The sequence below is a fragment of the Puma concolor genome, chromosome D4, assembly GCF_028749965.1.
Source record: "Puma concolor isolate L17-30 chromosome D4, mPumCon1.1.hap2, whole genome shotgun sequence".
NCBI lineage: Eukaryota > Metazoa > Chordata > Mammalia > Carnivora > Felidae > Puma > Puma concolor.
This window is the reverse complement of record NC_141679.1, coordinates 42,767,764-42,785,909: the sequence shown is the minus strand read 5'-3', so window position 1 is coordinate 42,785,909 and position 18,146 is coordinate 42,767,764. Positions and strand designations below refer to the sequence as shown.

General features: G+C 34.1%; 1 protein-coding gene across 3 annotated transcripts in view; it reads right to left on the bottom strand.

Moving 5' to 3' along the window:
* The window catches only part of CNTLN (centlein), a 329,566-nt gene that overhangs the window by 120,733 nt on the left and 190,687 nt on the right, over positions 1–18,146 (bottom strand). For all 3 annotated transcript variants that reach the window (XM_086685372.1, XM_025934944.2, XM_086685371.1), the window contains exon 13: positions 2,661–2,761. In XM_086685372.1, the coding sequence (XP_086541498.1) occupies positions 2,661–2,761 (101 nt within the window). The remainder of the gene's footprint in view (positions 1–2,660; positions 2,762–18,146) is intronic.

The window sequence follows — 18,146 nt, the reverse complement described above, 5'->3', positions numbered from 1 at the left end:
ACATGGATAATCCAAAAATATGATTTAGAACAAACTATATCAAGACATCTTCTATTTAAGTTTTGGAACATCAGGTTGAAAAAAGTAAAAATTCAGGCATTCACAAAGCAAAAGGAAGTCATATCCAAAGAAAGGAGTGAGGAACTGGAGGAAGGGCAAACCTGACACCTCTCCATAATATATCTCCACAACAAGCTTTCATTCTAAAAATGAATAATATCTAGAAAGTTCTGAGGGGAAAAAAGTGTGACATGATACAATTATACCCAGCCAATTTATCCATTGACTGTAAAAACTGTTGAAACATATTTTCAAACATCTAAGCTCTTACAAATATAGCTACTTTGATCCCTTCTTGAAGTTTCAGTTATATCTGGCGAACCAAAAAAATAAATCATAATAAAGAATTTGTGAATAGAAAGACGATGGTTTTAAAACTGTGATGAGTACTGAGCACACTGCATATAAAAATAAGACTTTAAACCTGGGGTAATTATTGTTGCAATATGTTAAATTATAGACTTTGATAAAATTAAAAGTTTATTTAATGAACAAGACTCCAGCTGTGGGAGAAATAAAATAAAATTTTTTGTTTTTATTTCCATTTTTTAAAATGTTTATTTTTGAGAGAGAGAGAACAAGCATTGAGTAGGGAAAGGGCAGAGAGACAGGAGGACATAGGATCCAAGCACCAACAGGGCAGAGCCTGATGTGGGGCTCAAACTCATGAACCATGAGAAAAATAAAATGTATTTTAAAAATAACTTGTTTTCATTTTGCATGACAAGATATTAATTTTTAACATGCCCTGAAATTGAAATACATACTTTAAAAAATACAAAGTAATTCATCTTCAATATTTTTAGGATCTTTCTTTTTCATCTTAGAGGGAAGTTTTAGAAATTAACATCTATTGACGTAATGAAACATTTACCTAAAGTTCAACAGTTCTTTTATGATTATATCTGTTTCTTTTTATTTGGATTGTTCCAAATAAAGTAATATGTAATTATCTTTTTAAAAAATAAATGTTTATTGTTTATCTTTGAGAGAGAGAGACAGAACATAAGCATGGAAGGAGCAGAGAGAGAGAGAGGGAGACACAGAATTTGAAGCAGGCTCCAGGCTCCTAGCTGTCAGCACAGAGCCTGATGTAGGGCTTGAACCCACAAACAGTGAGATCACAACCTGAGCTAAAGTCAGACACTCAGCCAATTGAGCCACCCAGATGCCCCTATGTAATTATTTTTTTAAAAAATAGCATATATTATGTTTTTCTGTTTGCACAATTTATCTAACTAGTCTTCTTTATATATAAGTATTAAGAGATATTTGATTTGATAATTATTTAAGATTGAAATTTTGATTTTTAAGTGATGGAATTAAGATGTTTTGTCTTCTTTTATTCTTTCTTATTGCTTGAATATTTATAAGTATGCATACTTTTTCCAGAAATAAAGTTATTACTTTTTAAAATTTTATTTACTTATTTTGAGACAGAAGGAGAGAGAGAGAGAGAGAGAGAGAGAGAGAACGAACAGGGGAACGGTAGAGAGAGGGGGACAGAGAATCTGAAGCAGGCTCCAGGTTGACAGCAGAGAGCCTGATGAGGGGCTTGAATTCACAAACTGTGAGATCATGACCTGAGCCGAAGTTGGATGCTTAACCAACTGAGCCACCCAGGCAACCCAATAAAGTTATTTTTAAAAAGTAAACTGAGGATAAAATCTTAGAGAACCCCAAAAGGTAAGGAATAAGTGGAAGAAAATTCCAGTGGAAGAAACAAAGAAAATACAGGCAAGCACAGAATGAAGGTAAAACAAAGGAAAACCAGTGTTTCAGTGGTGTAAAATAGATATCTCAAATGCTGTCTTTGACAAGGCACCAGTGACCTAAAAGCAACCTGAACAACAATAGTAATTGGGACAATAGAAAGATGAGTGGTATATGAAAACTTGTTAAGTATAAATTATTAAATTAATTGTTGATTATAAATTGTCAACACCTAAAAAGTATAGCAGTAACAACAAAGCTGTAGTTAAGTTAAACAAGGAGAAATCCTTCATACCAATCTTATTTACTTTTTTTTAATGAGATACCACAGTATGGACTGAAGTCATATAGTAAATATAGTTATCTTGATTTTAACAAAGGAACAATACTTCAACTGGAACAGATACATTTGCTCTTACTAAACAGTTTTAGGCTAGTGGTCAATCAGGTGGCAGATCTGCAGACCTCCAAGTTTCTTTTTAACTCTATTATTTTGATTCCAGGACAATAGAGGAGCACTAAATGAGTTCCAGAAAAATGTAATGTCAAACAAAAATAAATGAATTATTGAGGATAATAACTCTATACAATCTATAAAACTTTGAACAAACATAAATAGTAAAACTTTAGTGACGAACCAAAGAATGAACATCTCTTCTCCTTATCAAATATCTCTTTAGAATTTTTAATGAATTATAAAGCTGACTTTTAGGTGTTCTATTTGATTTTCTTGTGAAAGGTAAAAATGTTAAACATATCAGAAAGTAAAGCAGTGGAAAGAGGGGGAACAAGGATAAGATTCTTACAAGAAATTGAAAATAAAACATCAAGTACTGGATAATTTAAAAACGCTTGCATTAAGTATTTAGTCTTACAAAAAAATGTACCTTCTCTTTTCTCTGCCATACATGTGTTCAATTCTCGTATTGTTGCCTTATCAATAGATATACGTACTTTAAGTTTATCCAATTCTTCTTGAAGATTCATCCTATGAAAATTAACAAAATAAATGATTATTTGAAACATGTAAGTTACTGAATAGTGTAGCAAACAGATAAAGGTAGTAAAGATATTTAACAAAATATGAATTAGGCAATAGTAAAAAAAGAAAAAATATATCATTATTAATAAACCCTAACAATTAAAATTGAATTTTAATGAGAATCTGGAAAAAATGTTTTAAGCAAGTGATTTTTAAATTTACACATGTTAAATACTAAATAAACATGCTAAATACTTAAAAACATAGGCTGTATTTTTAAAAAATGAGTTACCCAATCATTTTTTTTTCTAAGATTTTATTTTTAAGTAATATCTACACCCAATGTGGAGCTCAAACTTAAACCCCAAGATCAAGAGGTGCATGCTCTACTTAGTGAGCCAGCCAGGTAATACACTTTGTACCAAACACTTTTTAACAAACAGATATACTATGCAAATCATAATACAAATATTAATACATACACTGAAAGCAAAGTTAGTACATTTCTAGATGCCAAGAAAAGACAAAGAACTCTTACTAGTAAAATGGAATTGAGCTACCATGGTGAGAGACTGGATCAAATACCACCCATGGAGACCTCAGACCTTCAGACCTGAATGGGGATGGAAGTTTATGCCCAAGGTCCTTCATGGCTGAGAGACAAAACTGGGTTAACTGTAGTAAGCTTGCAAACAAAAATTTTCTGAGTGAAACATGAATATCTGAGCTTATTTTGTTCCATTAAAACAGGTAAGCCTAGGGGTGCCTGGGTGGCTCAGTTGGTTAAATGTCCAACTCTTCTCTTGATATCGGCTCAGGTCATGACATGACTGACAGTGTACATATCACCCCACCCAATAAAGGAGAATGCACAATAAGGAAAATGAAACAACAGAACAATTTAAAATGAGTTTTTATAAAATTAGAGTTTTGAAAATGTTGATAAAAAGGAAAAAGAGGTGACAAACGTTTATTTTAAAAAACATAACTCATTACAAACTAATGAATGTGTTAAATAGCACACAAAGCTAATGAAAGCTGGTAAAATTATAGACAACACAAAGAAACAAAAAGGAGGAAAACAGTAACAATATATAAAGTGTGTTTGAATAAGAAGCCCAAAAAGCATCTAATAGAAATTTTCAAGGAGAGAATTGAGAAAGAGTGAAATTAATATTCAAAATACAATGGCTGAAAATTGAGAGCTGATGAAAAATGTGAATTAGTAGATTAAGAGAGTATCACAAATTTCAAACAATAAATAAAACTATATTCATGGTTAGAAACACAGGAACACTGTAGGATACCAAAAAAAAAAGACAATCTTAAAATCAACCATATTGAGAAGAAATGTTAATTAACAACTAAAGAACTTTGGAGTGACAACAGACTTCTCACAGAAACAAACAAAAAAAGCAGAAGAAAAATAAGTAATATTTTCAACGTTCAAAGGCTTACTACTCATAGATCCTAGATGAAAGAACTATTTCATTTAGGTGGAGAAAGACCCTTCAAAGTCAACATATGAAACAAAATAGGCAGTGATGATTAAAAACATTTGTAAATGTGTACATGGAAGTAAATATTTATCATGTGAAGCCATCATAACAATAGCTAAGTGAAGGTAGAAATAGAATATGGTAGAACTAAAATCTGAAAAATAAAAATGATATAAGATCAAGAGAAGGGTCAGTGTCAAAGTATTTTAAGAACCCTGTACTGTTGGTGAGGATATAAGTACTAATGAACTTTAGTTTGTCAAATAAACAGTGTATAATTTCAGGGCACCTGGGTGGATCAGTTGGTTGAGCGTCCAACTCTTAATTTCAGCTGAAGTCATGATCTCAGGGTTGTGGGATCGAGCCCCAGGTCAGGCTCCAAGCTGAGTGTGGAGCCTGCTTGGGATTTTCTTTTCCTCTGGCCCTTCTCTGTTTGTGCATGCAGCTCGCTCTCTCTCTCTCTCTCTCTCTCCCTCCCTCCCTCCCTTCCTCCCTCAAATAAAAAAAATAAATAAATAAAAATTTAAAAATAGAAACCAATTTTTTTAAGGGATATATAATTTCAAGAAAAAGCATTTAAAGAATAGAAAACATAAAATGTATAAATCAGAAGAAGTCAAAAAAGAAATGAACAACATGTACTCAAATCTAAGGGAAGAAAAGGATTAAAAAATGTTTGTTTATTTATTTTGAGAGAGCACAAGCAGAGGAGGAACAGAGAGAGAATCCCAAGCAGGCTCCATGCTATCAGTGCAGAGCCCAAGGCAGGGCTCAATCTCACAAACCAGGGGATCATGACCTGAGCCAAAATCAAGAGTTGGATGCTCAACTGACTGCATCACCCAGGTGCCCCAAGAAAAGGATTTTTAAAAGGAGCATAAAAAATAAAATACAGACTAAGAACAAAAAGTAATATTAAAGATAAAGATTGTTATTACATAATGATCAAAGAAATGACTTACTAGGAAGACACAGCAGCTCTAAAATGTTATATATTCAACAATATATTTATAATTTATTATAATTTATATTTTATTTTATTAAAAGATTTAAAATATAACATTAAAAATAAATATAATATCTATATATTAAAAATACATTTTACATTTATACTTTATATAACTATTAAAAAAATAGTCCCTGCTTTTCCTTACTAAGATTATTTATTAAAAAATTGATGTTTACACTTTGATGGGTATACTTACATATTTTTTAATATAAGAACTTTAAAAATTACGATCCTAGGATTACATTTGTACCTTCTCAGGTAGGTTACAGATTGATGGGAGGGGCACACACACACACACTCATCCACACAGTAATTACTGTACCCCATGTAACTGGAGGAAATCTGTATATGAAACTTATGATTGTTTCTTTCTTTCTTCTTTCTTTCTTCTTTCCTTTCCTTTCCTTTCTATTTATCTTTGAGAGAGAGAGAGAGAGAGAGACAGAGAGAGAGAGAGAGAGACCGAGCGCAAGTGGGGCAGGGGCAGAGAGAGAGGGAGACACAGAATCCAAAGCAGGCTCCAGGGTCAGCACTGTCAGCATAGAGCCCAAAACAGGGCTTTATGACCCACAAAGCACAAGATCATGACCTGAGCCAATGTTGGATGCTCAACCGACTGAGCCACCCAGGTACTCCAATACTATTTATTTCTTATAAATACTAAAAAGCAACTGACCTACAATGAAAACAAACCATTCAAAAGCCTGAGATAATTTTAAGAAGGGGTAAACACTTTGTATTAGTTATCTGTATCATTCAAAATAAAAAATGATATTTATATGGGCGCCTGAGTGGATCAGTTGGTTAAGTGCCTGACTCTTGGTTTGGGCTCAGGTCATGATCTCATGGTTTGTGGAATCAAGCCCCATGTTGGGTTCTGCACTGATAGCACAGAACCTGCTTTGGATTCTCTCTCTCCTCTCTCTCTGCCTCTCCCTGCTTGCATGCCTGCTCTATTCAAAATAAATAAATTAAAAAAAAATTGGTACCTATATATGGTCATTACCATTTAATTCAGATGTTCAAACTCAACATACTATTTGATGATGAAACTATTTGCCCTAAAGAAAGGATTTTGTTTGTTTGTTTGTTTGGTTTTTAGATTTTTTATTGTAATTCCTGTGTAGTTAACATACAGTGTTGTATTAGTTTCAGGTGTACAATATACTGATTCTGCAATTCTATACATTATTCCGTGCTCATCAGGATCAAGTGTACTCTTTAATCCCCATCCCCTATTTCACCCATCCCACGACCCATCTCTCTTCTGGTAACCATCAGTTTGTTCTCTATAGTTAAGTTTTCTTGTTCTGTCTCTCTTTTTTTTTTCCCCCTTTGCTCATTTGTTTTGTTTCTTAAATTCCACATGAGTGAAATTATATGGTATATGTCTTTCTCTAACTGACTTATTTCACTTAGCATTATACTCTCTAGCTCTATCCATGTCGTTGCAAATGGCAAGATTTTTTAACTTTTATTTTTTTTAACTTTTATTTATTTATTTTGAGACAGAGAGAGGGAGAGATAGGGGGGTGCTGGGAGGGGCAGAGAGAGAGAGAGAGGGGGAGAGAGAGAGAGAGAGAGAAAGAGAGAGAGAGAGAGAGAGAGAGAGAGAGAGAGAGAGAGAGAATCCCAAGCAGGCTCTGTACTGTCAGTGGAGAGCCCGATGTGAGGCTTGAACCCACAAACCACGGGATCATGACCTGAGCTGAAGTCAAACGCTTAACCAACTGAACCACCCAGGCCCCCTCATTAGTTTTTTTTTTTTAATTTTTTAAGTTTATTTATTTGAGAGGGAGAGAGAAAGAACAAGCAGTGGAGGGGCAGAGAGAAGGAGAGACAGAATCCCAAGCAGGCTCCACACCATCAATGCAGAACTGGATGTGGGACTCAAACTCATGAACTGTGAGATCATGACCTGAGTTGAGATCAAGAGTCGGACGCTAAACTGACTTTGCCACCCACGCGCACCTTCATTCTTTTTTTTACAGCTGAAAAATATTCCATTGTGTGTGTGTATGTACATATAAATATACACACACCAATCCTTTTGCCCATTCATCTATCAGTGGACACACTTCCATATCTTGGTTACTGTAAATAATGCTATAATAAACACAGAGGTGCATGTATCACGTTGAATTAGTGTTTTTGTATGTTTTGGGTAAATACCTAGTAGTAATTACTGAATCATATGGTAATTCTATTTTTAACTTTTTGAAGACTTTCCATACTGTTTTCCACACTGGTTGCACCAGTTTGCATTCCTATCAACAGTGCATGAGGGTTACTTTTTCTCCACATCCTCCCCACCACCTGTTGTTTCTTGGGTTTTTGACTTTAGCCATTCTGAAAGGTATCTTATTGTAGTTTTGTTTTGCATTTCCTTGATGATGAGTGATGTTCAGCATCTTTTCATATGTCCACTGGCCATCTGTACGTCTTCTTTGGAGAAATGCCTGTTCATGTCTTCGGCCCATTTTTTAATTGGGTTATTTTTTGGGTGAGTTGTATCAACTCTTTATATATTTTAGATACTAACCCTTTATCAGATAGGTCATTTGCAAATATCTTCTTCCATTCTGTAGGTTGCCTTTTAGTTTTGTTTGTTTCCTTTGCTGTGCAGAAGATTTTTATTTTTATGTAGTCCCAATAGTTTACTTTCACATTTGTTTCTCTTGCCTCAAGAGACGTACCTAGAAAAATGGTGCTATTGGCTGATGTCACAGTAATTACTGCCAGTGCTCTTTTCGATGATTTTTATGGTTTCAGGTCTCACATTTAGGTTTTTAGTCCATTTTGAGTTTATTTTTGTGCATGGCGTAAGAAATTGGTCCAGTTTTATTCTTTTGCATGTTGCTGCCCTGTTTTCTCTACACCATTTGTTGAAGAGACTGTCTTTTTCCCATTGTATATTCATTCCTCCTTTGTCAAAGATTAATTAACCATATAACTTTGGGTTTATGTCTGGGTTTTCTATTCTATCTATTTCTATTCTATTATGTCTGCATTTTTCTTTCTTAGTAGGTATTTTTTAAGATTACTTATTTATTAAGAGAGACAGAGAGATAATGAGTGGGGGAAGGGCAGAGAGAGAGAAGGGGACAGAGGATCTGAAGTAGGCTTCATGCCAACAGCAGAGAGCCCCATGTGGGGCTTGAACTTCACGCACCATGAGATCATGAACTGATTCGAAGTCAGGTGGGGAGGATGTGAGCCGCCCAAGAGCTCCTCTTTTTTTTCTTTTTAAGTAATCTCTACATCCAATGTGAGGCTCAAACCTTAGGACCCAAGATCAAGAGTCACATGATCTACTGACTGAGCCAGCCAGATGCCCCAATCTATGTGTCTATTTTTATGCCTCTACCATACTGTTTAGATTGCTATAGCTTTCTAATATAACTGGAAGTCTGGAATTGTGATACTTCCAGTTTTGTTGTTTAAAGAACATAAACTGTTAGTATGACAAAATACATTTAAAGAGAGTAATTTTTATGGTTTTTCTTTTTCAGAAAAATCAAATGATTATTCACTAAACACTTAAGATACACTACGTGTTCTTTTAGTAAAAACTATTAATTCTTTAGGTAATTTTAAAAACATTATATATATTGTGCCTAAAATGTATGAAAATTAAGGTAACAATCAAATTAAAAATACTATGTGTATCATACTATGACCTGAATGTTTGTGTTCCTCTAAAATTCATGTTGAAATTCTAACCTCCAAAGATGATGGTGTTAGGAGGTCAGAACTTTGGGATGTTCTTAGGTCATGTGAAACCCTCATGAATGGGATTAGTGCCTCTAAAAAAGAACCCCCAGAGAGCTCCCTCACCTCTTCAGTCATATAAGGATAAGACAAGATATCTGCAACATGAAAGAAGGCCCTTGCCAGACCATGCCTGATCCAGACTTCCAGCCTCTAGAACTATGAGAAATAAATTTCTGTTGCTTATAAGCTATACAGTGTGCATTATTTTGTAATAGCAGCCAGAATGGACTAAAACAGATGACCTCAAAGAACAAATACCATGTGTATACAGTCTCAAATATATGAAAATAGTTTAAGGTATCAATATTAAAAGTTAATCTCAAGAGTAAGAAAATAAAACTCCAAAATATACTTGCCATTTACATCAGTGAATATCTGCCAACGGACACAAAATATTTTCTCTTAACTAACATTCTTGCTAATTGTACAGTAAAATACAATGACAATACAAGAAAAATATAATTGCTGAAAGATGTAAAAAACACAAATATCTATCAGTGGATGAATGGATGAACACAATATGGTATATACATACCATAGTATTATTCGGCCTTAAAAAGGAAAGAAATTGTGACACATACTACAACATGGAAAAACTTGGAAGACATTATGACAAATGAAATAAACCAGACACAAAAAGAAAAACATGATTCCATTTTCTATAGGATACCTAGAATAGGCAAATTCATAGAGACAAAAGGAGAAAAAGATAAGAGCTGAGAGAAGGGGGAATGGGGAGCTATTATTTAATGGGTACAGTTTCATTTTGAGAAAATGAAAAGTCCTAAACATGGATGGTGGTGGTGGCAGGACAACAATGTGAGCATATTTAATGGGACTTAACTGTACACCTAAAAATGGTTATAATGGTAAGTTTCATGTGATGTAAATTTTGCCACAAAAAAAAATATATATCCCCCAATTAAAGTTGGTAACACCGCAAACAAAAGTACAGTAAAACCTGGGTTTGCGAGCATAATTCGTTCTGGAAACATGCTTGTAATCCAAAGCACTTGTATATCAAAGCAAATTTACCCATAAGAAATAATGGAAACTCAGAAGATTCGTTCTACAACCCAAAAATATTCATATAAAAATGATTACAATACTGTCTTATCATACAAAATAATAAAGAAAATACAAAATATAAAGAAAAATAAACAAATTAACCTGCACTTACCTTTGAAAACCCTCATGGTTAGTGTGGGGGAGACAAGAGAGAGGAGGGTTATTGTGTAGGACAACTTTCACTATCACTGATGGAATCACTGCTATCTATTGGCTCAATGGAATCTTTCTCTTTTCGTGCAACTTTAACAAGGAACCTATCCAATGACACTTACTTTTGACTCCTTTTGAGGATTTCACGAAAATGTGACATTGTATTATCATTAAACAGATTCATCGCTTGCACTGCTACAGACTTATTTGGGTGGTGCTTTTTTACAAAATTTTGCACTGTTTCCCACATTTTACACATCGTCTTAATCTCATTTGAAGTGAATGGATCCTTCCACCTTTTTCTCTTCCTCCTCTGCAGACAAGATGCAGACATAGACTTATAAAACCTTGCAATTTCAGCCACTTGCATACCTCGATAGTACTTCTCAATGATTTCCTTCTGAACTTCCATCATAATCATCTCCTTCTTCTTACCGCCTTTCTTTTCAACCTTTTTCTACATGGGAGCCATTGTGTATGTTCGCATGGATGTTGACTACAGTACAGTATTAATAAACTCTTGTCATATACTATATTCAATGTAATTGGCAATAAGGCAGCAGAGGAATGGGTCTATGTCTGTAGGCAGCCTGACCTAGAATGAAGCAAAGCATTCCTAAGCTTACTTTTGTATGGAAAAGCAAAGGACTGTCCATAGGTGCTTTGAAGTGACAAAAAATACACTAGCACCAGTTGTGGACACTTGAAAAACCACTGATTTCTGCCAAACACCGTGGCCTGAGATTGAGCATCAGAGCATGGGAGACAATCACCCCCAATGCCACAGAGAGAGAGAGAAGAACTATTGTCTCAGTTGTGATTATGTGACATTTGGTGTCACGTATTACTAGTATTACAAGACATCAGTCATTTATCAAGTTAAAATTTATTAGAAATGTTTGCCGATCTTATGGAACACTCACAGAACAAGTTACTCGCAATCCAAGGTTTTACTGTATATTTTAGCCAGATCCATCTGGCTAAAGACAAAGGGGAAAAATGGAAAGAATCAGGGAAGATGCAAACACGGAAAGGCACAGCAAAGCTTTATCTTCATATCAATGAAATTTGTAATTATATATTTGTGTGTTTATTGATTACTATTTATGTTCTCCAATAAACCGAAGGCCTGTGAGGCCAGAATGTTCGTGTTCTGCTCAATATTTTACTTCCAGTGCCCAGCAAATTTATTGAATTAATGACTGAAAGCACCACAATACAAAAGGTCACAGATTCAGTACTATGTAACTAATATTATAAAACTCCATAGTTTAAAAGTTTAAAAGTCCTTTATTTTTCCACATTTTATTTACTTAGCTATAATAGTTTACTTGCTTCCAGACCCCAGTACTTTAACAGAATCATGAGTGTTTTTAAAGCCTATCTATAGGCCTCAAGTTGTATCATGTACTAGTAACATACTAGAGACGGGGTCGATGAGGGACCCTAGGCTTCGGTGCTCTAACAGCAATGAATTAGGTTTCATGCTGATCTTGTTCTGAAACTTCTCACTCTTACTTATGAAGACTTAATATGTAAATGAGTTTCCTTCCTTATGTATCCAACATCAGTGGCTGAATTTCTTGTCTCCAATTCTCAGTCTTAAAGTAAGTGAGATTCAAAACTTGTTTCCACATAGCCTTGAAATCTGTTGCCTTCCAACAGACACTGATAACTTGTACATGACTTGATTATACTAAAACACCAGAACTCATATTCTCATTTGCACTTGGCTTATGGTAGCCTGTACTGTTTGATGTTGAATTGATTTCTCAAGAACTGATACATTTAAATTCTTACCTTATTAATTCATCACATTATAACTTTTACATGTGATCATATAGCCTGTTTGTCAAAGCTGTAATATGGACCAAAGATCTAAGTATGAGTTAAAACTATAAACACATAGTAGAAAACATGGAGGTGAATCTTTATGACATTGGATTCGGTGATAGCTAGATATGTATATGGGTATGAAACCAAAAGCATAAGCAAATAATAGTAATAATAATAATAATCAAGCTTCATAGAATTAAAAACCTTTGTATATCAAAGGAAACTATTATGAAAGTAAAAAGACAACCTACAGAATGGGAGAAAATATTTGTAAGTGTCTAGTAACCACAACGTGCAAAGAGCTCTTGTAACTCAAAAACAAAAAGAGAACCCAATTTTTTTAAATGGCAAAAGACTTATATAGATATTTATCCAAAGCAACACAAATGGCAAAAAAATACATGCAAAGATGTGCAAAGAAAGACTAAGTGTTAACTAGAATGGAGGGCAGATGGAATCTTTGTAGATTGCTGGTGAAAATACAGAATGATGTAGCCACTACGAACACAGTCAGGCAGTTCCTCAAAAAGTTAGACATATACTTACTATATGACCTAGCAATTCTGCTCACAGGTTTATATCCCAAAGAACTGGAAATAAGTATTCAAACCAATAGTTGTACATAAGTGTTCATAGTAGCACTATTCATAATAGCAAAAAAGTAGAAGCAACCCAATTAGCCAACAAGAGATGAATGAATAAGGGGAACGTGGATGGCTCAGTCAGTTGAGCGTCCCACTTTGGCTCAGGTCATGATCTCACAGTCCATGGGTTCAAGCCCCATGCTGAGTTCTGTGCTGACAGCTCAGAGCCGAGAGCCTGCTTCAGATTCTGCATCTTCCTCTCTTTTGCCCCTCCCCTGCTCGTACTCTGTCTCTTTCTCTCTCAAAAATAAATAAACATTAACAAAAAAAAATTAAAAAGAGATGAATGAATAAATATATATTTATTGTATACAGTGGGATATTATTCAGCTGTAAAAAGGAAAGATGTATTGAGACATACTACAATGTGGATGATTCTTGAAAACCTTATACTAGGCGAAAGAAGCCATATGCAAGAGGTCAGATATTATATGATTCCATTTATATAAAATATTCAGAATAGGTAAACCTACAGGGATAGAAAGCAGATTAGTGGTTGCCAGGAACTGAAGGAAGGCAGAAATGGGCAGATTGGGAGTGACTGCTAAATGGATATGGGGTCTCTTCTGAGGGTGATTAAAATGCTTTGGATTAGATAAAGATCATGTCTATACAACATTATAAATACACTAAATGTCACTAAGTTGTATGCTTTAAAATAAAACTAATGTGTAATTCTTACAGTGCTAACAGTTATCCAAAAATACATGTGTTTGCAAAATATGTCATGATTTAGCAGACATTTTTTTTGAGAATTTTATTTCCAACTCATGTTAGAGAAATTCAGTTCCTAATCCTCATTTCTATATATGGAAAAATAATATTTGCACTGAAAGAAAACAGGGAGTCTTGCTTTGCTAAAGGAAAAAAAAATAACTGAACTTTTCCTACCATAATATTTTGATTTTAGCTCCTTAAAAATTATTACTATTGAATTTTATAAAATATTCTTTGACATCATGGCCAGCATACATTTAATGTTTAAACCGAAAGGAGATGGTATTCCATTGATCTATAGCTTATCTACTTTTTATCATTAAGGAAAAATGATCAAAAGATAATTGAATTGAAGAAGACTTTAGTTATGATATATGGGGTAGAATTCCCTGCTTCTATAAAATAAAACTGAATTTTTAAATTATGAATTCTAAACCCCTTTACTACTGGCCCCAACTCTACCCACCTTCACTGACAAATTCACCAGCCAAGATTCTCAGCATCAAATAGGAAAAGCATCAGTAATTCTTTGCAAATATTTTACATTCTCATACTGATTTTCAGGTAAGAAACAAAAAAGTGAAACAGAAATGATAAGAAGGGGGTCAAGATGTTCAAGTGTGCTATATGAAGAATTTAGTTTTTATTTTAAGAGCAATGGAAAGATGGTAAAGGGTTTTAAACAAGGGAAAGTTATGTTCTTATATGTATTTTTAAAAGATCACCCTGCAGCATTAGTGGGAAAATGGATTCAAGGGTATAACAGTGCATGTAGGGAGATATTTACAAGTTTATTCTACATGAGCAGGAAAGATATGATGGTAGTTTTTGGACAAGGGCATTGATAGTAAGAGTGGAAAAACAGATATATTTTAGAGATATTTGTGATATGGAATCATTAAGACTATTAGAAGGAGGTCAGATAGAGGGATAAATCAGTTATAACCCCCTAGGTTTCTGGTTTGGACAAATGGACAAATCATAATGCTATTTTCCCTACTTTATGCCACTACTATTCCCTTATAGCTCTTATCGCCCTTTTGCTTGTTTTTACTGTTAAGCTGTATGAGGTCCTGATAAAAAAAAGGGTGGCATATTATTTTTCTGTGTTTACCTGGACCTAGCAGAGTACTCAGATGTAGCATTTTTATATAGGCTATGGATTAGTACAAAAAGACCAAAATTACCCACCCACTGCAAGTTCCTGATTTATTTAGCCAAAGATGCAGATAAACATCCAGTGAATGTCAGTATACCTTCCCTTGACTTCAAGGACATGTTGAATTTGCAATATAAGAAAAGCTAAATATCCTGTGGCAACTGCACCTCTTTTTATAGTTTTATATCACTACTCAGAAATAAAGTACACAAATATTTTTGTCTTTAGGAAAATGTTAACTTCTTCATTTAGGAGAATGTTAATATGACTTTGTTGGTTCATAAATCTAACTCAGTTATGGTAAGGCAACATCCTCAACTAAGTGGAAAAGCTGAGTAAGCCTGGCATTTCTGCAAGCTTTCCTTGCCCCTCACTACCTCGCATCCCAAAGAATGGTTTCACCTCACTGGCACATGGCAGATGGCCCTAAAATAAATCTCATTAAGAGTTTGCAATTATTATTCTTCAACACACCACTGTATATTCAATCCATAGCTTATGTGTAGCTCTGAATTATATTGTTTAAATAGTGAATAAATGAAAATATATGAATATTTGTTAGATAAATACTGAGGGAACAAGCCAATTTATTAGCTCATAGATTGTGAAGTTCTTGGTCTTTTATAATAACATCATTATGATCTAATAAGTACATATATTTTATGAATATAGGAACTATATTCCATGCAAATTTCTCAAGTCCTCACATTCTTATACTACAGCAGCAACATACTTCTGACTATATTCAATGGTAGAAACACTATAGTATGGGTCAGTGGTAGCATCATTTCCTTTAACGTATTTTATAAACTGACTTAGAGCTGCCACACAATTTTTTATTAGGACCTTCAAAAGTTAACTCAACTTTTAAGATTGAATTTGGAAGTACTATTCAAATTCGGTTGGAAGTAGTTTTAGTAGGACATCTTCTTTTATATGTTCTAGTCTTAAATAGTCAGGGCTAAGTATTAAACTAGATGCCAAATGTATGACACAAAAATAATACTGCCTGGTCCACAGAAAAATAAGCTAATACTTCTAGTCCCTGACAAAAAGGAGTAGACATGTCTATCCCTATTCATCCCACTAGTTAAATATAAAAACCCTGAATGTGATAACACAAAACAAATATTAGAAAACTCTGAAAGGCAGGGAAAAGAAGAAGGACACGAGAGGGACCATAGGAGTGGAAAACAACCCACAGTGATAAATTCTCTGGCTTTCTTCTTTCCTCCCAAATATCTCAAAGTAGGTACTAGAGAAATCCACAACCTCAAAATGCTAATGGACACAAATAAAAAACAGTCTCAAGCAAATTCTGCCCTCCCTAGCCAAGGAACTGAGAAGTGGGCAAACAAGTAGGACAGAAATCATACTGACAATAACCACTCTATTCCCGCCATATACCACTGGAAAAAGGAATTAAAAAAAAATCCTTGCTATTTCTGTCAATAAAGGAAGGTCAAACCAGAAGCCTGAAGTTCTACCCTCATCAAGTACAATGAGGCACCCCTTCACACATCCTTTAATGCAGTGTCAGCAGGAGTCAAGTTAGGAGCTAAGACTGCCATCACTTCTCCCAGTATTGATAGGACCCTCTCCCTTAGACACAATATCATCAGAGATCTATTAAAATAAAAGATTTAAATAAGATCTAAAGTCTCAAACATAAAACACTCCCAATGGAGACAAGTGAAAATCACTCATCATACCAAGAACAAAAAAATCTCAACTTGAAGGAGAAATTGTAATTAAGAAATACCACCACCAAGATAATAATGCACATGTTAGAACTACTTGGCAAGGATTTTTTTTAAAAGTAATCTCCACGCCCAATGTGGGGCTTGAACTCATGACCCTGAGAACAAGAGTCACATGCTCTACCAACTGAGCCAGCCAGGTGCTCCTTGACAAAGATTTTAAAGTAGCCATGATTAAAATGCTCCAATAAACAATTATGAATGATCTTGAGACAAATAAAATAGGAAGTCTCAGCAAATAAATCAGTGATATAAGTAAGAATCAAATGGAAATTTTAAAACTGAAAGTTATAAAAACCAAAGTAAAAAACTCAATGCATGGGTTCAACAGCAGATGAAAGAGGAAAAAAAATCAGTGAACTTGAAGACAGAACAATAGAAATTACCCAGCTTTAATGACACTGATAAAATAGGCTTAAAAATAAAATGAACAAAGATTCAGGGACCTGTAGGTTAATACTAAAAAATCTAACATTCATGAAAATAGAGTTCCGAAAGGAGAGGAGAAAGAATGTGGGCCTGAAAAAAGTATTTAAAGAAATAAAGAGGAAAATTTCCCAATTTGACAAAGAGCACAAACCTAGAGTTTCAAGAAGCTTAGAAAATCCCAAACAGGATAAACCAAAAGAAATCCATGCCAAGACAGGACATAATTAAACTTCTGAAAAGTAAAGACAAATGAAAATGATTGGAAGTAGTTAAAGAGAATGATGCACTCCCTTTAGAGGAATAATTAAAACAACAGTGTATTTTTCATCAGAAAACATGGAAGTGCCAAATTTTTCAAGTCCGAAAGAAAAAAAATGCTAAACTAGAATTCTCTAATCAGTGAAAATATCCTTCTGGAATGAAGCTGACATGAAGACATTTTAAATAAAGGAAATATTAGAGAATTTGTTGCTAGCCTAAATGAAATCTAAAGGGAAGCTCTTCAAACAGAAATAAAATGATAAAAGAAGGGAACCTGGAAGGTCAGCAATGAAAAAATGACGGTGGAAAGGCTAACAACATCCTTCTTTTGAAGTTTTAAAATTGTGTTTGATAGTTGAAGCAAAAACTATAACATCATCTAATGAGGTTCTCAATGCCCCACGTAGGTAAACCTATAGACACAGAAAGTAGATTACTGGTTACCTAAAAGGTGTGGTGGTGGTAGAGGAATTGGGGAAGTAACAGCTAAGTGGTGTGCAGTGTGGGGGAGGGGATAAATGAGAATGTTCTAAAATTTAGTGCAATGGTGGATGTATAACTCTTTGAATGCACCAAAAGCCATGGAATTATTCACTCTCTATGGCGAATCACATGGCTTGTGAATTATATTTCATTAAAGCTATTAAAAAGCTATTAAAAATTGTCAGGGACTATTTCTGGATAAATCTATAAATAATTTTCAAGATAAGAAACTTTCTTATCAGCATAAGACTTTAGCACTAACAGAGTGTAGTGTACTTTAAAAGGTCATTGGAAGTACACATTTTAGTCTGACATATCATTTCCTTAAAAGTTTATCATCATATGGAAAAGGTGTAATCTAAAGTTACATGTGTTATCATATAATATATAAAGTATGAGTCCGATTTTCAGCTAAAAAAATTCAATGATATTTAATTGCATTATGCCACATGATGCTAAATTCTAGTAATCTAAAAGACATCAGGCTTTCAAAAAAACTGCATGCTCTTGATGTCAAAAATTAGCTCTAAATGAAAAAATAGTTAAGTAGCAGAAGAGGCTAATTATGTTGGTTTAAGTCCTTTAAATTTCAAAATAAA